Genomic DNA, 21030 nt, shown 5'->3' on the forward strand with positions numbered 1-21030 from the left:
GGACTTTCAAAAGGCATTTGATAAAGTACCACATAATAGACTTGTTAGCAAAATTAAAGCCCATGGGATTAAAGGGACAGTGGCAGCATGGATACAAAATTGGCTAGGGGACAGAAAGTAGAGAGTAGTGTTGTTTTTCAGACTGGAGGGAAGTATACAGTGGTGTTCCCCAGGGGTCAGTATTAGAATCACTGCTCTTTTTGATATATATTAATGACCTGGACTTGGGTATAGAGGGTATAATTTCAAAGTTTGCAAATGACATGAAACTCAGAAATGTAGTAAACAATGTCGAGGATAGTAACAGACTTCAGAAGGACATAGACAGACTGGTGAAATGGGCTGACACATGACAGATGAAATTTAACGCTGAAAAGTGTGAAGTGATGCACTTTGGTAGGAAGAATGAGGAGAGGCAATATAAATTAAATAGAACAATTTTAAAGGAAATGCAGGAACAGAGAGACCTGGGGGTGCACATACACAAATCTTTGAAGGTGGCAGGACAAGTTGAGAAGGCTGTTAAAAAAGCATATGGGATCCTGGGCTTTATTATTAGAGGCTTAGTGTACAAAAGCAAGGAAGTTATGCTAAAACTTTATAAAACACTGATTAGGCCCCAGCTGGAATATTGTGTTCATTTCTGGGCACCACACTTTAGGAAGGATGTCAAGGCCTTAGCGGTGCAGAGGACATTTACTAGAATGGTGCCAGGGATGAGGAACTTCAGTTATGTGGAGAGACTAGATAAGCTGGGGTTGTTCTCCTTCGAACAGAGATTTGATAGAGGTGTTCAAAATCATGAATGGTTTTGACAAAGTAAATAAGAAGAAACTGTTTCCAGTAGTAGAAGGGTCAGTAACCACAGAACACAGATTTAAGACAAAAGAGCCAGAGGCGACATGAGGAAACATTTTTTGATGCAGCGAGTTGTAATGATCTGGAATGCACTGCCTGAAAGGGTGGTGGAAGCAGATTCAATAGTAACTTTTAAAAGGGAATTGGATAAATACTTGAAGGGAAAAAATTTACAGGGCTATGGGGAAAGAGCTGGGGAATGGGACTAATTGGATAGCTCTTTCAAAGAGCTGGCACAGGTACAGTGAGCTGTACCTACTATGATACACCAGGGGTGTCACACGTATGGCAGGCGTGCTGAGTCTGGCCCATGGAACAGTTTCACCAAGTGCTATCTCAAGTCTCCTGGAATGGGACTTGAATCTCTCAGGCACTGCTTCTAACGACCCAGGAGAACGGAGCCGTTTAAATTTAGTGCCGCAGCGGTGGCCTCCCTGTTCCGTGATTTCACCCCTTCTGCCGGCAGAGAGACAGCCCCCACCTAGAGGTGACCGGACAAGGGACCGGCTGGTGGAAGGGAGATAGATAAAGCGGGAAGAGGCATGGGGTTGGGCTGGATTGGAAGAGGTTGAACAGGGACTAGGGGGCAAGTGTTTGGGACTCGTGGAGATTGGGACTTGGGGGGGCCAATCTACCAAACACCTTTCCCCCCCCCCCCTTGCCCTGGGAGTCAGAAGATTGGGACAAGTTGAGAAGTCTGTTAATAAAACATGTGATCCTTAGCTTTGTAAACAGAATCAGGAGATTGAGTCTTGGGGGGAGGGATCGTTAGATTGGCTTTCGGGGGAGTCAGGAGATTGAGATGAAAGGTGGTCGGGCTTGGGACAGGGAGAGGGTGATTGGACTGGGAGTCGGGAGAGTGATAGGGGTCTGGGAGTCGGGAGAGAGACTGACAGAAGCTGAGGGTCAAGGGAGAGGGTGTCAGAGGACTGGGGTTAAGTGGGATTGGGGTTTGGGCGGGGGAAGAGTGATCTGGCGAATGGGGTGGAGCCCAGTATTTCTGGGGGGGGCGGGGAAAAGAGAGGGAGAAGGAAGATTTTGTACTAAGGGTTATTAGATCATGGGATGCTTCACCGCAAGTGGCTATTGAAGTAGAAACTTAGACTGGACATTATTTAAAATGGAATGAGACAAGTATTTGGAAATGAGGAATATAAAAGGATCAGGGGGAGAGATGGGGTTACAGGAGTGAGCGCGAGCAAAGGCACAGGGGGCCAAATGGCTTCCTTCTGTGCTGTAATTTCTGTTATTCTATGAAAACTCTTTATTGAGTTTGAGCCCAGGGAGTGGTTTAGAAATATTGTTGCTGAGCTGAGTCTAGGACGATGTGCCCTGTGAAAAGTGCCTCAAACACTGAGCCCGCTGCCCTTTGTGCGATCTCTCAGTTCAGTTCACGTGTGAAGTCCAAGTACAGATTGGCTCTGACTGAGGGAGGCTCTCAGTTCAGAGTTGTCACCCTCACACAGAACCTGAATCCAAACCAGAGTCTAACGAGATAGGAAGAGAGAGATGGGCCCGTTCAAAGTTCCATCAACTGGGGAGCCTGATTGAACCTTGTGCCATGCAGGAGGATTCTGGCTGCAGTTACAGGGGGATTATCAGCGGATTATAGGATTACTACTAGTTGCAGGTAGAATAGAGGTGGCACACCTATTACTACCAGTTACATAAAGACTATCGATGAGTTACTGTATTACTGTTGCTTATGAGGAGGGTGTTACCAGTATTGGATATCGGTGCAATTTTAGTGAGCTGCTGTTAGTCGTTCCTTCTGCCTGTGGTTTCTCTCCTGCAAATCCTTCCTCCACCTCGGTTGCCCTTCTTCGTTTCCTGGTTCTCTCAGGGTAATAAACCCCACAAACAACCCTGGGCCTGACACCCCTCCCTCCACCTCAACTGTTGGCTCTTCGCTCTGGATCTCGCAGAGTTTGCAGCTCCAGTCAGCAACAAAAGGGAATAGCTGAAAGCTGGGATTCTAGGGGGAAGACAGGTTGTCCTAGTGTGGGGATCATTTTTCTATATTTCTTTTGAGTAACATATTTGTATTCATTTTTTGAAGAGCATCTCACTCCTCCAGGTATTCTTTTGTTTTTAAATGTTTGGAACAATAGCGAGATGGTTTGAATTTTTTTTCCAAAATATAAAAGGTGAATGGATTTAGAATATTTACCTCTTATACAGGTGAATCCTGCACATCCTGCTTAGAAAGTCAAATTAGCTTTGGTTCTTGTCTTGTTAGGTCCAGGTGAAAGTTGTTTTTGGAGTAGTTGATAAAATTCTAGATCCCACAGGGCAATTTAGTAGCAAGGTATTGTACAGTATGTTAGTAGCAGCACACTGCACTCCTGGCTACTTATTTGGAGGAAAAGGTGAATTTGTAAAGTAAGACCATCCAAAACAGGATGAGTTAAAGTAAGCACACTCTTTGAAACAGAATCCAGAGGAGAGAGGTGCCATCTTTAGTTTGAAATAAAAATGCTGGATTTATCGGTGATTTTGCTACAATTACACAATTATTCTGACTTCATGAGTGTTGAGGCGCTCATCCCTGAGACGCAATGTGTATACTCACTTTAATGGCTTCGCTTCACTTCACTTTTGGATGCCTGCTGCAATAGCGTCTGTTTTGTATAACCAGTGCAAACTGGTTCCATTTTAGACAATCAGTTGCCGCTCCCATCCACTGAAACCTTTTTGTGATAACTATTTTTTAATATATAAAAGACTGCAAGAAATCGCAAAGCCGATCTTATCTGTCGGCTTTGATGAGCATAAGAACAGATAAATGTCAATATAATTATGCAGTAAGTACAGAGATAAAATCCAATAGCGAGTGAATGTAATACACAGAAGTCACGCATAAAGGTAACTAAATCCCAAAGGAAAACACCACACAAGCAAACGACCTCATAAGTACAGCTGGTGGATATTCAGAGGGTGGAAAGAAGACTGAAGAGGAAGTATGAATTTTGCTCTGATCGCATTTACCACACTAAGTTTCGTTTTAGCAAACGAACAAAAGCTCAACGATGTTATTTCCAAATTGGAGAAGGCAACTTTCTTCTTCGAAAGTACATATGATCATATTAATTTGGATGGAGTGGTAGGCTACCGCCTATTACAAGGTAAATTAAATAGACTGCATATATATATTGAAACGGGATGTCAGCCAATGAGTTGCTTACAGCGTGCGGGCTCCAGGCGTGATTGAAGGGGAAATTACCCATTCATCCACATTCTGGCTGGGACTGGTGTCACATTAAGCTGTGCGTTTTAATTTATGCAAGATGAAATAAGGAGTAATTTAAAAATGTTAGCTGGAGTTTTGATAGGATGTGTAAACCTTTAGAAAGCTGGTGTAAAATATAACAGAGGAAAGTGATAAATATATTCGAGATAAAGAGGTAATTCAAGCTGCTCGAACAGTAAATATGGGCTGTCTGATTTATCAACTATGTGCGTTGGACCTAGCACCACTGGGTTGAGTTGCAGAGGACATACAGTGATGGAGGTTTTCACAGCTGAAGGCAAATCATAATAAATAGTTTTGCTCTGGTATATGCTCATATTCATAAATAGAGGATGCTGCATGCCCAACATAAATTTAATTTATCAAATTATTGGTGGACTACAGTTGGATTTCTATATGAAACTGAATTATAAATAGCAGCACTTTTAAAAAAATGATGGATTTAAATGATTGACTATGTGGGATACTGCTTTAATCCACAGTATATCCCACAACACTGTTTTATTTATATATTTCTAAGTTGCAAAGAAGATCTATGGTTAAGGAAATCTAACAATTTTATTTTAGTACCTGCCTACTTTATTCAGAAAAAATGCCAATGAATCTTAAAATTATAATTTCCTCAGATCCTGTTGGGTTGAAAATGAATACTTAAGTGCAAGTTTTCAGGAAAAAAAAAATTCTGTAAGATTTTCGTAACATTTGAATGTATCTGCAGTTGTACAAGTGCTTACATAAAAATTGTTGGTAATAAATCTGCAGATTAGGCTTGGGTTGTTGATGGCACTTTGATTTTCTTTAAGGATCAGATTTAAGATTAGGGTCCAAAATTTGGCTGTTCATGATAACAAATGTGCCAATGCAGTCTGAATCTCATTGCATTATACAGTTATCTGCTTAAACCACTAGATTACATAAACATTGTAGATGTTGCCTATGGAATTTGATGCTGTTTATGTTTTATTAATGAAGATGAACTTTAGAACTTGTTGAATTAAAAATGTATTTTTTTTTATTCGTTCATGAGATGTAGGCATCGCTGGTGAGGCCAGCATTTATTGTCCATCCCTAATTGCCCTTGAGAAGGTGGTGGTGAGCCGCCTTCTTGAACTGCTGCAGTCCGTGTGGTGAAGGTTCTCCCACAGTGCTGTTAGGAAGGGAGTTCCAGGATTTTGACCCAGCGACGATGAAGGAATGGCGATATATTTCCAAGTCGGGATGGTGTGTGACTTGGAGGGAAACATGCAGGTGGTGTTGTTCTCATGTCCCTGCTGCTCTTGTCCTTCTAGGTAGTAGAGGTCGTGGGTTTGGGAGGTGCTGTGGAAGAAGTCTTGGCGAGTTGCTGCAGTGCATCCTGTGGATGGTACACACTGCAGCCACTATGTGCCGGTGGTGAAGGGAGTGAATGTTTAGGGTGGTGGATGGGGTCCCAATCAAGCGGGCTGCTTTGTCCTGGATGGTGTCGAGCTTCTTGAGTGTTGTTGGAGCTGCACTCATCCAACAAGCGGAGAGTATTCCATCACACTCCTGACTTATGCCTTGTAGATGGTGGAAAGGCTTTGGGGAGTCAGGAGGTGAGTCACTGCCACAGAATACCCAGCCTCTGACCTGCTCTTGTAGCCACGGTATAAAAATGGCTGGTCCAGTTAAGTTTCTGGTCAATGGTGACCCCCAGGATGTTGATGGTGGGGGATTCAGCGATGGTAATGCTGTTGAATGTCAATGTATGTATAATATAAAATGTCTTTTCTATGAACATGGACATATGAGAACAAGACTATTGACTCTTTGCCTTTTTTTATTGCTGGGGAATGCAGAGATATGTTCAGACCTGGATCGTTCGAATTGAATGCTAACACCCCTATGAACTGATCAGACTACCAACACAATAAAGGACCTAGAAACATTCTCTACTACTTACCTGCAAAGGAATGGCCATTTCTCTTCCACTAGATTGCCTGGAAAAACCTTATTAACAATTTGGGCTTTCTCCCTTAACACACTTTCACGGTAAAGAGAGTTTTCATAAGCAGGCCAAACGGCCTATGAACTGAAACTTACAATCTTTTATGCATGCAGTGAATGGGATAGTGTGCTATAATTTCCCAATTACCATGGTATTTTGCAGCAACAGACTTTGTGGATTGCTCACCACGTTCCCCTGTTCACTCTGAAAGGCAGTATGTATTATAATGTAGGGCTATAATCAAGTTTAATTTATTTAAAGTGAGATAATTACACAGAAGCAGAAAACACACATAGCAAGAAACTAGAACGACAATATTTGACTTCTACAATTCTCAAACTTTTCCAAAACAACACTCAAATATTTGTTTGATTTCCAGCTTCAGCAGTATTTTGCTTTTATCCTATTGTTTAATTCACAGCCACTTCCCTTCCAGGAATGCTCACCTTGAAGTTCTGCTCATCTCTCCGACAGTTCTAATGAAATGTCATCGAGCTGAAATGTTAACTCACTCTCTCTCTCCACAGATGCTGCCTGATCTGCTGAATGTTTCCAGCATTTTCTGTTTGTGGTCCAAAATATTTATTGTTCTTTCATAATCTTTTAACTTGGTTTTTGATGATCTTTACAGAGCCCTCATGATCATCTCTGCTGGAAATACAAAGTCAAAACAAGGAATTAGAATTCCTAGGTAAACCTTCAGCTCTTGTACAACTTTCTAGAGTTTCCAAAGACAGTTTACAACACCCAACATCAAAAAGCAAGGCAATTGAAATGTTAATTATCTCTACCACTTAAGTAATAATTGTAAACAATTTTACAACACCAAGTTATAGTCCAGCAATTTTATTTTAAATTCACAAGCTTTCGGAGGCTTCCTCCTTCCTCAGGTGAACGTTCACCTGAGGAAGGAGGAAGCCTCCGAAAGCTTGTGAATTTAAAATAAAATTGCTGGACTATAACTTGGTGTTGTAAAATTGTTTACAATTGTCAACCCCAGTCCATCACCGGCATCTCCACATCATGACTTAAGTAATAAGGTATGAACAGCAGCCTGTTAAGCTGTCTGGTTTTAAGTTTAACACCTGGTCATAACAGAGATTCTTATTAGATCAGCCTACAAATTTCCAGGCATAAACACTTCAGAAATATGAGACTAGCAAAACAAATTTGACCTGATTAGTTTCTGAACAGACAGTAATAGCAAAACAATGCCTGGCCACATAACTTCAGAGTTATTTCTAGACAGCTTTGTGTATTGATTTTTTTTTTTCTCCCAGCACCAAGCCAAACGAAACAGAAAATGCTGGAAACACTCTGGTCAATCAGCGTCTGTGGAGAGAACAGTTAATGGTTCAGGTGTAGACTCTGAAATAAAATAACTATGTTGCTGCTGCAGCTAAACAATGTAATTTTGAAAGGCATTATTCTGTCTATTGTAAAATTTATTTTGTATTACAAAAATGTTAGTTGAAGCAGAATATTCTAACCATATATGTCAGGAGAATCAAATAAACATATGGTTCATGGAAATGAAACAGTCCTTAACACACATTTGGCGATATTCAGCTTGCCATGAAATAACCCCAAACCTTGAGTCAATTAAGTCAAGCTCCTTCTAATTTGCCCCAGTCTTAAGTGTAGCTCACAGTAAAGGAGGAGGTAGTAGAGAAACTCAATAGGATAAAAATAGATTATAAAGGAGGTACTTAAAAGGTTGGCAGTGCTAAAAGTAGTAAAGTCACTTGGTCCAGATGGGATGCATCCTAGGTCGCTGATGGAAGTAAGGATGGAATTTGCGGAGGCTCTAGCCACAATCTTCCAATCCTCTTTTAGATATGGGAGTGGTGCCAGAGGACTGGAGGATTGCAAATGATACACCCCTGTTCAAAAAATGGGAGAGGGATAAACCCGGCAACTACAGGCCAATCAGCCTAACGTCGGTGGTGGGGAAACTTTTAGAGACAATAATCCGGGACAAAATTAATTGGTACTTGGAAAAATATGGGTTAATAAATAAAAGCCAGCATATGTTTGACTAACTTGATTGAGCCTTTCATGAATTAATGGAAAGGGTTGATGAGGGTAGTGCGGTTGATGTGTATAGGGACTTTCAAAAGGCGTTTAATAAAGTACCACATAATACACTTGTTAGCAAAATTGAAGCTCCCGGAATTAAAGGGCCAGTGGCTGTGCAGATATGAAATTAGCTAAGGGACAGACAGCAGAGAGTAGTGGTGAAAGGTTGTTTTTCAGACTGGAGGGAAATGTGCAGTGGTGTACCATAGGGGTTGGGACCACTGTTCTTTTTGATGTATATATTAATGACCTGGACTTGGGTATACAGGGCGTAATTTCAACGTTTGCAGATGACACGAGACTCTGAAATGTAGTAAACAGTGAGGAGGATGGTAACAGACTTCAGGAGGACTATAGACAGACTAGTGAAATGGGCAGACGCATGGACGAAATTTAATGCGGAGAAGTGTGAAGTGATTCATTTTGGTAGGATGAATGAGGAGAGGCAATATAAACTAAATGGCTCAACAACAACAACAACTTGCATTTATATAGCGCCTTTAACGTAGTAAAATGTCCCAAGGTGCTTCACAGGAGAGTTTTCAAACAAAATTTGACATCGAGCCACATAGAGTTATTCGGACAGGTGACGAAAAGCTTGGTCAAAGAGGTAAGTTTTAAGGAGTGCCTTAAAAGAGGAGAGAGAGGTGGAGAGGTTTAGAGAGGGAATTCCAGAGCTTAGGTCCTAGGCAGCTGAAGGTATGGCCGCCGGTGTTGGAGCAATTAAAATTGGGGATGTACAAGAGGCCAGAATTGGAGGAATGCAGAGACCTCGGAGGGTTGTAGGGCTGGAGGAGGTACTGATAGGGATGGGCAAGGCCATGAAGGGATTTGAAACCAAGGATGAGAATTTTAAAATCGATACATTCCTGGACCAGGAGCCAATGTAGGTCAGCGAGCACAGGGGTGATGGGTGAATGGGGCCTTGTGCATGTTAGGATACGGGCAGCAGAGTTTTGGATGAACTCAAGTTTAATGGAGGGTGGAAGATGGGAAGCCTGGTTGGAATAGTCAAGTCTAGAGGTAACAAAGGCATGGATGAGGGTTTCAGCAGCAGATGAGCTGAGGCAGGAGTGGAGAGAGGCGATGTTACGGAGGTGGAAGTAGGCAGTCTTGGTGATGGAGCCAATATGTGGTTGGAAGCTCATCTCCGTCAAATATTGATTAAGGAGAATATTGCAGTACTGGAGAGAGAGAGAGAGGATGTCCTTGAGGAGTCAAGGACAGAATCTATTTGGTTAGTGTTAAGAAAAAATAGAGGTGCTATTACACTACTGGGTGTATACTATAGGCCACCAATTAGTGGGAAGGATATAGAGGAGCAAATTTGCAGGGAAATTACAGAGAGGTGCAAGAACTATAGAGTAGATATAATGGGGGACTTCAACGATCCTAATATAGACTGGGATAGTAATAGTGTAAAGGGCAGAGAGGGGGAGGAATTTCTGAAGTGTGTTCAGGAGAACTTTCTTGATCAGTATGTTTCCAGCCCAACGAGGAAGGAGGCATTGCTGGATCTGGTTCTGGGGAATGAGGTGGGTCAAGTGGAGCAAGTGTCAATGGGGGGACATCTAGGGAACAGTGATCATAGTATCATAAGGTTTAGACTAGTTATGGAAAAGGACAAGGAGCAGTCTAGAGTAAAAATACTTAATTGGAGGAGGGCCAATTTCAGTGAGTTGAGAACAGATCTGGCCTGGGTAAATTGGAATTAAAGATTGGCAGGCAAAACTGTAATCAACAATGGGTGGCCTTTAAAGAGGAGATGGTTCGGCTACAGTCTAGGTACATTCCCACGAGGGAGAAAGGTAGGGTAACCAAAGCCAGAGCTCCCTGGATGACGAAAGAGATGGAGAGTAAGATGAAGCAGAAAAAGAGGGTGTATGATAGATGTCAAGTTGATTAATACAAGTGAGAACCAGGCTGAATATAGAAAGTACAGAGGTGAAGTGAAAAAGGAAATAAGAGGGGAAAAGAGAGAATATGAGAATAGACTGGTGGCCAACATAAAAGGGAATCCAAAAATCTTCTCTAGGCATATAAATAGTAAACAGGTAGTAAGAGGAGGGGTGGGGGGATTTAGGGACCAAAAAGGAGATCTACGCATGGAGGCAGAGGGCATGGCCGAGGTACTAAATGAGTACTTTGCATCTCTTCTTACCAAGGAAGAAGATGCTGCCAAAGTCACAGTAAAAGCGGAGGTAGTTGAGATACAGAATGGGTTAAAAATTGATAAAGAAGAGGTACTAGAAAGGCTGGCTGTACTTAAAGTAGATAAATCACCTGGTCCGGAAAGGATGCTTCCTAGGTTGCTGAGGGAGAACCTTTTCACTCATTCACCTGACGAAGGAGATAATCTCCGAAAGCTTGTGATTTTAAAATAAATTTGTTGGACTATAACCTGGTGTTGTAAGATTCCTTACATTTGTCCACCCCAGTCCATCACCGGCATCTCCACATCATGCTGAGGGAAGTGAGGGTGGAAATTGCAGAGGTGCTGGCCATAATCTTCCAATTTTCCTTAGATATGGACATGGTGTCAGAGGACTGGAGAATTGCAAATGTAACAGCCTTGTTCAATAAAGGGTATAAGGATAAACCCAGCAACTACAGGCCAGTCAGTTTAACCTCGGTGGTGGGGAAACTTTTAGAAACAATAATCCGGGACAAAATTAATAGTCACTTGGACAAGTGTGGATTGATAAAGGAAAGCCAGCACGGATTTGTTAAAGGCAAATCATGTTTAACTAACTTGATTGAGTTTTTTGATGAGGTAACAGAGAGGGTTGATGTTGTGTATATGGACTTTTAAAAGGCGTTGAATGTAGTGTCACATAATAGGCTTGTCAGCAAAATTGAAGCCCATGCAATAAAAGGGGCAGTGGTAGCATGGACACGAAATCGGCTAAGTGACAGGAAACAGAGAGTAGTGGCGACCGGTTATTTTTCGGACTGCAGGTAGGTAGACAGTGGTGTTCCCCAGGGTTCGGTACTAGGACTGCTTTTTTTGATATATATTAATGACTTGGACTTGGACTTGGGTATACAGGGCACAATTTCAAAATTTGCAGCTGACACAAAACTTGGAAGTGTAATAAACAGCGAGGAGGATAGTGATAGACTTCAAGAGGACATAGATAGGCTGGTGGAACGGGCAGCCACATGGCAGATGAAATTTAAAGCAGAGAAGTGCAAAGTGATATATTTTGGTAGGAAGAACAAGGAGAGACAATATAAACTAAATGTTACAATTCTAAAGGGGGTGCAGGAGCAGAGAGACTTGGGGCTATATGTGCACAAATCTTTGAAGGTGGCAGAACTGGTTGAGAAAACAGTTTAAAAAAGCATATGGGATCCTGGGCTTTATAAATAGAGGCATAGAGTACAAAAGCAAGGAATTTATGTTTTTATAAAACACTGGTTCAGCAACAACTGGAGTATTATTTTGAATTCTCAGCACCGCACTTTTGGAAGCAAGTGAAGACCTTAGAGAGGGTGCAGAAAAGATTTACTAGAATAATTCCAGGGATGAAGGACTTCAATTACGTTGATAGGCTGGAGAAGCTGGGGTTGCTCTCCTTGGAGCAGAGAAGGTTGAAAGGACATTTGATGGAAGTGTTCAAAATCATGAAGGGTTTAGATAAAGTAAATAAAGAGAAAATGTTCCTATTGGCGCAAGTGTCGGGAACCAGAGGGCACAGATTTAAGATGATTGGCAAAAGAACCAAGGTGACACTTTTTTATGCAGCGAGTAGTTATGATCTGGAATGCTGTGCCTGAAAGGGTGATGGAAGCAGATTCAATCGTGGCATTCAAAAAGGAATTGGATAAATATTTGAAGGGAAAAAAGTTGTAGGGCTATGGGGAAAAAAGTGGGGGAATGGGACTAACTGGATTGCTCTTACAAAGAGCCGGAATGGCTCGATGGGCCGAATGGCTGCCTTCTGTGCTGTAACCATTCTACGAATAGGATGCCAAGGTTGCGAATGACCTGTTTCAGCATCAGACAGTGGTCAGGGAGAGGGATGGAGTCGGTGGCTAGGGAACGGAGTGTGTGATGTGGACCAAAGACAATGGTTTTTGGCTTCCCAATATTTATTTGAAGTAACTGTCTGCTCATCCAGTACTGGATGTCAGACAAGCAGTGTTACAAATCAGAGACAGTGGAGGGGTCAAAAGATGGTGGTGAGGTAGAGCTGTGTCTCATCAACATGCCTGTGGAACAATTTTTAAGGGGATGCTTTGAAGGTGGCAGGCCAAGTTAAGAAGGCTGTTTAAAGGAATACGGGATCCTTGGCTTTATAAATGGAGGCATAGAGTACAAAAGTAAGGAAGTTATGCTAAGGCTTTATAAAACACTGGTTAGGCCCCAGATGGAGTATTGTGGCCAATTCTGGGCACCACAATTTAGGAAAGATGTCAAGGCCTTTGAGAGGGTGCAGAGGAGATTTACCAGAATGGTACCAGGGATGAAAGACTTCAGTTACGTGGAGAGAGTAGAGAAACAGTTTGTTCTCCTTAGAGCAAAGAAGGTTAAGGGGAGATTTGTTAGAGGTGTTCAAAATCATGATGGTTTTGATAGAGTAAATAAGGAGAAACTGCTTCCAGTGGCAGAAGAGTCGGTAACCAGAGGACACAGATTTAAGGTAATTGGCAAAAGAACCAGAGGCGACATGAGGAAATAAAATTTATGCAGAGAGGCAAATTGGATCCAAAATTGGCTCAGGGGCAGGAAGCAAAGGGTAATGGTCAACGGGTGTTTTTGCAACTGGAAGGCTGATCCCAGTGGGGTGCCGAGGACTTGGTATTAGGTCCTTTGCTTTTTGTAGTATACATTAACAATTTGGACTTAAATGTAGGGGGCATGAATAAGAAATTTGCGGTTGACACAAAGATAGGCTGTGTGGTTGATAGTGAGGAGGAAAGCTGTGGACTGCAGGAAGATATCAATGAGCTGGTCAGACGGGCAGAAAAGTGGCAAATGGATTTCAATCCGGAAAAGTGTGAGGTAATGCATTTGGGGAGAGCAAACAAGGCAAAGGAATACACAATAAATGGGAGGATACTGAGAGGTGTAGAGGAAGTGAGGGACTTTGGAGCGCATATCCATAGATCCCTGAAGGTAGCAGGACAGTTAGATAAGGAGGATAAGAAGGCATATGGAATGCTTTCCTTTATTAGTCGAGGCATAGAATATAAAAGCAGGGATGTTATGCTGGAACTGTATAAAACACTAGTTAGGCCACAGCTTGAGTACTGTGTACAGTTCTGGTCACCACATTACAGGAAGGATTGCACTAGAGAGAGTGCAGAGGAGATTTACGAGGATGTTGCCAGGACTGGAGAATTTTAAGCTATGATGACAGATCGGATAGGCTGGGATTGTTTTCCTTGGAACAGAGGAGGCTGAGGGGTGATTTGATTGAGGTGTACAAAATTATGAGGGGCCTAAATAGAGTGGATAGGAAGGACCTATTTCCCTTAGCGGAGGGGTCAATAACCAGGGGGCATAGATTTAAAGTGATTGGTAGAAGGATTAGAGCGGGAATGAGGAGAAAATTTTTCACCCGACGGGTGGTGGGGGTCTGGAACTCACTGCCTGAGAGGGTGGTAGAGGCAGAAACCCTCAATTCATTTTTAAAAATACCTGGATGTGCACCTGAACAGCCATGACCTGCAGGGCTACGGACCAAATAGTGGGAAAATGGGATTAGACTGGGTGGCTCGTTTCTCAGCTGGCACGGACACGATGGGCCGAATGGCCTCCTCCTGTGCTGTAAATTTTCTATAATTCTCTGATTTCTATGATTCCATGTTATGATTTGGAATACACGGCCTGAAAGGATAGTGGAAACAGATTCAATAGTAACTTTCAAAAGGGAATTGGATAAATAGTTGAAGGGGAAAAATTTACAGGGCTATGATGAAAGAACAGGTGACTGGGATTAATTGGATAGCTCTTTCAAAGAACAAGCATAGGCGCACTGGGCCGAATGGCTGCCTTCTGTGCCATATTATTCTATGATTCTACCATCTCCTGCAGCAGAGCTACGTCCTGTGGCCTCTTCGAATCAGATTGTCAAAGTAGGGACAGTTTTGTGCTAAGCTCACTAGGAACTAGCTTGAGACAGCCCAAACTCATTTCACATTGGTCTCTCAGAGGCCTTTCATCCCATCATTCTATCCTAGTTTTGAAACCAGGTTGAGTGAAAAGCCCACTGCACCATCTCTGTTGTTTTAATAGCTTGAATTTTAGAATCTTATAGACATTGCCATCCATGTTGCTTCCTAACCTCTGGATCAGTGTAAAAAAAACATGCAACACAAAATTGTGCAATTAGCATAACAAGTGATTCACCAAATCTCTCTTCCTGGCATTGCTGAGAATGGTTTGTATGTCATGGTGGTGGCCAATTTTCTTGTCAATCTGCCGGGCTGGTTATTCTCAAACTCCTGGCAATCTTGTGAATCTTTAATTCAGTATAGGAAACTAGTCAAGGGTGCTATATAGTTTAATTTTAATTCAAAGTTGCTTTCTTCAAATTATCTGATTCACTTTTTTTTTAAGCACTAAATTCCTACTTAATTCAAATGAGTGGATAATTCATTTTTTTTCTTTTAGCACAAAGAACTTAGAATTATCAGGAGTAGACTGTATACCCACTTGCACCTGAGACTTCAGATACCGATTAATCTGAATTTAATGGATACCAAATTTATCCCAGAGTCTCAAAGCCACAGTTCAAATTTATTCAAATATTGGCCCCGATATTTGTGGGGAGGGGACGAGGGGGGAGGCCGGAAATCCTGGGAACACGGAGCTCCTGCTGAATTTAATGGCAGGACCTCGTTATCATTTTTAATGTAGAAGTTTGGAACTCTCTTCCGCAAACGGCAATTGATTCTAACTCAATTGCTAAATTTAAATCTGAGATGGATAGCTTTTTGGCAACCAAAGGTATTAAGGGATATGGGCAAAGGCAGGTATATGGAGTTAGATCACAGATCAGCCATGATCTTATCAAATGGTGGAGCAGGCACGAGGGGCTGAATGGCCTACTCCTGTTCCTATGTTCATTTCCCGCCTGGCAGCTATCCAAATTGACAGGCTGACCGGCTGTTGGGAGGGAAAGTCAGTGGTAGAAGACTGCAGCCGGGGACCGTTGGGGACGATCTTTGGCAATCAGAAAAGAGGGGGGCTTGGTGGGCGAGGGTTTGGAGCACGGCAATCGGGAGGGACAGATCGTGGGTTGGGGGGGAGGTCAGTCGAATACGGCAGCGAGGAGAGGCTGCGATCAGCGGAACGTTTGCTTGAGGGGCCTGGGGGAGCACTCTTGCTCCTCCTGGCTCTCAAGCAGTGATATAAAAAGCACTTGCCTGCTTGATCCGGCTGCGCTCGTCTCCATTTAGCTGCTGGGTTTCTCGAGCCCCGGGAAATCTGGCCTTCCAGTGTTAAATTTAAATCAAGCTCCCAACTGCACTATAGGAGCCTGATTTAAATATTATAATAAAGTGTCCTGCCTTTCGAGAGCGGCACACAGACATGCCACGCAACCCGCCGCCGTAAGAACATGTCAGGTTGGGGTTGTGTTCGTGTTTTTAATTTTTAACCTGCCCCTGACACACTCCTGCCCATCATGAGGGGTTAATATTGACCCCATTATTTCAAATAGGGGGTAATTGTTTATTCCATGAGTAAGAAAAACCTGATCACTAATCTGGGATAAAGTGCTGAAGGAACCTTTATATAAAGGAAACACAATTATACCATCTTGTACCACAGATTTGAATAAAGCAGAAGTGATTTAGTACTTTAGTCTTGAGAGTCACATAGTTTGACAAACCTGTTTTAGACAAACTCATTTTTTTTCTTCGTAAATCGTACCCCAATTATGTGTTGTCTGTCCCAACATTTTCTTCAGCTTCAGTAGCCATAACATTTTCTAATAGTGTAGGAATATGCTGAGATAGGAGAACAAAGTGATAAATGCACAAAATACTAATCTAATGGTATAACTAGTTCAAGATCCTCATTGTAGGATGGTGTCTCTTCATTAATTTGTTTGAAGTGGGGTCAATGAATGTCTTAACTTACTAATGAACTGCAACATTTGTTACCTGAAATAGGATAATGTGAGTATTGTGATTTATTTATATAGATCATAGAATGGTTACATCACAGAAGGAGGCTATTCGGCCCATTGAACCAATGTCAGCCCTTTGTAAGAGCGATCCAGTTAGTCCCATTCTCCGCTCTTTCCCCGTAGCCGTACAATTTTTTTTCCTTTAAGTATTTATCCAATTCCTTTTTAAAAGCCACAATTGACTCTGCTTCTACCACCCTTTCAGGCAGTGCATTGCAGATCATAACTACTCAATGCGTAAAAAGTTTTTCCTTATGTTGCATTTGGTTCTTTTGCCAATCACTTTAAATCTGTGTCCTCTGGTTCTCGACCCTTCCGCCAATGGGAACAGAATCTCTTTATTTACTTTATCTAAACCCTTCATGGTTTTGAACACTTTTCTTAACCTTCTCTGCTCTAAGGAGAAGATTTGATAGAACAACCCCAGCTTCTCCAGTCTATCCATGTAACTGAAGTCCCTTATCCTTGGAGCCATTCGAGTAAATCTTTTCTGCACCCTCTCTAAGTCATTTACATCCTTCCTGAAGTGGTGTCCCCAGAATTGGACACAATACTCCAGCTCTGGCCGAACAATGATGTATGTATGTATGTATGTATACTGACTTACGTCCGTCCGTCCCCACTGTGGGGGAAGGTTCCCCCACAGTGCTGGTAGGAAGGGCGGTCCAGGATTTTGACCCAGCGGTGATACATGTCCAAGTCGAGACGGTGTGTGAATTGGAGGGGAACGTGCAGGTGGTGTTCCCATGTGCCTGCTGCCCTTGTCCTTCTAGGTGGTAGAAGTCGCGGGTTTGGGAGGTGCTGTCGAAGAAGCCTTTATCTCTCCAATTCTGGGCACCACACTTTTGGAAGGCTGTCAAGGCCTTGGAGTGGGTGCAAATAAGATTTACTGGAATGGTACCAGGGATAAGAGACTTCTGTTTTGTGGAGAGAGTAGAGAAATGGGTTGTTCTCCTTAGAGCAGAGCAGGTTAAGGGGAGATTTAATAAAGGTGTTCAAAATTATGAAGGGTTTTGATAGAATAAATAGGGAGCAGCTGTTTCCATTGACAGGAGGGTCGGTAAGCAGAGGACACATTTAAGTTAAGTGGCAAAAAGCCAGTGGTGAAATAAGGAGAAATCTTTTTTTACGCAGCGAGTTGTTACGATCTGGAATATATTACTTGAAAGGGTGGTGGAAGCAGATTCAATAGTAACTTTCAAAAAGGAATTGGATAAATACTTGAAATTTGCAGGGCTCTGGGGAAAGAGCAGGGGAGAGGGACTAATTGGACAGCTCTTTCAAAGAGCCAGCACAGACACTATGGACTGAATGGTCTCCTTCTGTGCTGTATGATTCTGTTTAAAATGGGGTTCTCCTCTGCTGTGTTGTGGTTGTTAGAGGCAGCTAATGTTACAAATAAAGCATCAATTTAGTCCACCTGCAGCATAGCACATTGTTACTTGCTATTATAAAATACTGGCATTCAAAGATGAAACAAAAACCTTTGAGAATTATTTAGAATTGTGCTGTTTTGAATAGAAATCAATAACTTTGTTCACAATGCTAGCTGTTTGGGATTATATGTGATAGTAATAATATAAGGGGCAAAGAGGGGGAGGAATTTTTGAAGTGTGTTCAGGAGATCTTCCTTGACCAGTATGCTTCTGGCCCAATGAGGAAGGAGGCATTGCTGGACTTGGCTCTGGGGAATGAGGTAGGTCAAATGGAGCAAGTATCAGTGGGGGAACATTTAGGGAACAGCGATCATAGTATCATAAGGTTTAAATTAGCTATGAAAAAGGACATGGACCAATCTAAAGTAAAAAAATACTCAATTGGAGGAGGGCCAATTTCAGTGGGATGAGAACTAATCTGGCCCGGGTAAATTGGAATCAAAGATTGGCAGGCAAAACTGTAATTGTACAATGGGCGGCCTTTAAAGAGGAGATGGCTCGGGCACAGTCGAGGTACATTCCCACGAGGGAGAAAGGTAAGGCAATTAAAGCCAGAGCTCTCTGGATAACAAAATAGATAGAGAGAAAGATAAAGCAGAAAAAAGGGGCGTATGACAGATGTCAGGTTGATAACACAAGTGAGAACCAGGCTGAATATAGAAAGTCCAGAGGTGAAGTGAAAAAGGAAATAAGAGGGGCAAAGAGAAAATATGAGAATAGACTGGCGGCCAACATAAAAGGAAATCCAAAGGTCTGCTATAGGCATGTAAACGGGTAGTAAGAGGAGGGGTGGGGCCCATCAGTGACCAAAAAGGAGATCTACTCATAGAGGCAGTGGGCATGGCCGAGGTACTAAATGAATACTTTGTATCTGTCTTTACCAAGGAAGCAGATGCTGCCAGACTCTCAGTAAAGGAAGATGGAGTTGAGATACTGGATGGGCTGATAATTGATAAAGATGAGGTACTAGAAAGGCTGGCTGTACTTAAAGTAGATAAGTCACCAGGTCCGGATGGGATGCATCCTAGGCTGCTGAAGGAAGTAAGGGTGGAAATTGCGGAGGTACTGGCCATAATCTTCCGATCATACTTAGGGGGTGGTGCCAGAGGACTGGAGAATTGCAAATGTTACATCCTTGTTCAAAAGAGGGTGTAAGGATAAACCCAGCAACTACAGGCCAGTCAGTTTAACCTTGGTAGTGGGGAAACTTTTAAAAACAATAGTCCAAGTGACTGCTAATTCTGTCCCAGATAAGTGTGGATTGATTAGGGAAAGTGTAGTGAATGGTGAGGAGGATAGTGATGGACTTCAAAAGGATATAGACAGGCTGGTGGAATGGGCGGACACATGGCAGATGAAATTTAACGCAGAAAAATATGAAGTGATACATTTCGGTAGGAACAACGAGGAGAGGCAATATAAACTAAAGGGCACAATTCTAAAAGGGGTACAGGAACAGAGAGATCTGGATGTATATGTGCACAAATCATTGAAAGTGGCAGGGCAGGTTGAGAAAGCAATTTTAAAAAAAAGTATATGGGATCCTGGGCTTTATAAATAGAGGCATAGAGTACAAAAGTATGGAAGTCACGATGAACCTTTTATAAAACACTGGTTCGGCCACAACTGGAGTATTGTGTCCAGTTCTGGGCACCGCACCTTAGGAAAGATGTGAAGGCCTTAGAGAGGGTGCAGAAAAGATTTACTAGAATGATTCCAGGGATGAGGGACTTTCGTTATGTGGATAGAATGGAGAAGCTGGGTTGTTCTCCTTAGAACAGAGAAGGTTGAGAGGAGATTTGATAGAGGTATTGAAACTCATGAAGGGTCTAGACAGAGTAGATAGAGAGAAACTGTTCCCACTGAGAGAAGGGTCAAGAACCAGAGGACATAGATTTAAATGATTGGCAAAAGAAGCAAAGGTGACATGAGGGAAAATCTTTTTTATGCAGCGAGTGATTAAGTCCTGGAACGTACTGCCAGGGTAGGTGGTGGAGGCAGATTCAATTGTGGCTTTCAAAAGGGAGCTTGAAAGGAAAAAATTTGCAGGGCTACGGGGATAGGGCGGGGGAGTGGGACTAGCTGGAGTGCAGTTGCGTAGAGCCGGCAAGGACTCGATGGGCCGAATGGCCTCCTTCCTTGCTGTAACCACTCTATGATTCTATTCCCTGTTTGGTCTTTGTGATTTTTCTGTCCCGGATTTCTCTCTCTTTTTCTTGATATGTTTGTTTCTTTGGGTGAATATTTGCAGCCTGCCTGATATTGCTTGAAGCCTTTTTGTGACATAATTTGGTTTTGATCGATCATTTGTTTCTGTAGCTACGTCTGTTCTCGAATTGTTGCGACTATGCCATTTTTCCAATAGTGGGTTAGTGCAATTTGTGCCACATCTCCGACACTGATGAGTGGTCAGTTTTTATTCTTTGTAGTGATGTGTGTGGTGTAGGTGTTTGGGTTAATGTGTTGAACCAATGGGTGTGTCATTCGATTTTTTTTTAGTTTTCGATCACATTGATTGAAATTTCATGTGTTGTGTTTTTGTTGTCTATCTGCAGTTGTTGCCATGTCTGTCTCTGCAGTTATTGTGTTGATCTTGTGTTTATGCATGGCATCTGTCTGTCTTTATCCATTTGTTTTGATATACATTATATTTTGTGGGATATTGGGGATCTTGTACTAAAGTTGTAGTTTTGTCCCTGTGAGTATAAGTACTTGAGTGGAATATATCAGTGTAAGAACATAAGAAATAGGAGCAGGAGCAGGGGCAGGCCATACGGCCCCTCGGGCCTGCTCTGCCATTCAATCAGATCATGGCTGATCTTTGACCTCAACTCCACTTTCCTGCCTGACCCCCACCCCGTCCCTTAATTCCCTTTGTCTAAAAATCTATCAATCTCAGTCTTGAATATACTCAACGACTGAGCATCCACAGCCTTCTGAGGTAGAGAATTCCAAAGATTAACAACCATCTGAGCGAAGAAACTTCTCTTCATCTCAGTCTTAAATGGCTGATCCCTTATCCTGTGACTGTGCCCTCTAGTTCTACACTCTCCAGCCAGGGGAAACAGCCTCTCAGCATCTACCTTGTCAAGCCCTCTCAGAACCTTTTATGTTTCAACGAGATCACCTCTCATTCTTCTAACCTCCAGGCCCATTCTACTCAATCTCTCCTCGTGGGACAACCCTCTCATCCCAGGAATCAATCTAGTGAACCTTTGTTGCACTGCCTCTCTAAGGCAAGTATATCCTTCCCTAGGTAAGGAGACCAAAACGGTACACACTACTCAAGATGTGGTC

At 42.5% G+C, this 21030-nt stretch overlaps 1 protein-coding gene across 1 annotated transcript in view; it reads left to right on the top strand.

Moving 5' to 3' along the window:
* Positions 1 to 3574: 3574 nt before the first annotated feature.
* The window catches only part of c22h16orf89 (chromosome 22 C16orf89 homolog), an 85587-nt gene continuing 68131 nt past the window's right edge, over positions 3575 to 21030 (top strand). Inside the window, exon 1 of the mRNA XM_068003112.1 lies at positions 3575 to 3983. Coding sequence (XP_067859213.1) covers positions 3821 to 3983 — 163 coding nt within the window. The 5' untranslated portion in view covers positions 3575 to 3820. The remainder of the gene's footprint in view (positions 3984 to 21030) is intronic.

The sequence above is a fragment of the Heptranchias perlo genome, chromosome 22 (genome assembly GCF_035084215.1).
Source record: "Heptranchias perlo isolate sHepPer1 chromosome 22, sHepPer1.hap1, whole genome shotgun sequence".
Classification (NCBI taxonomy): Eukaryota; Metazoa; Chordata; class Chondrichthyes; order Hexanchiformes; family Hexanchidae; genus Heptranchias; species Heptranchias perlo.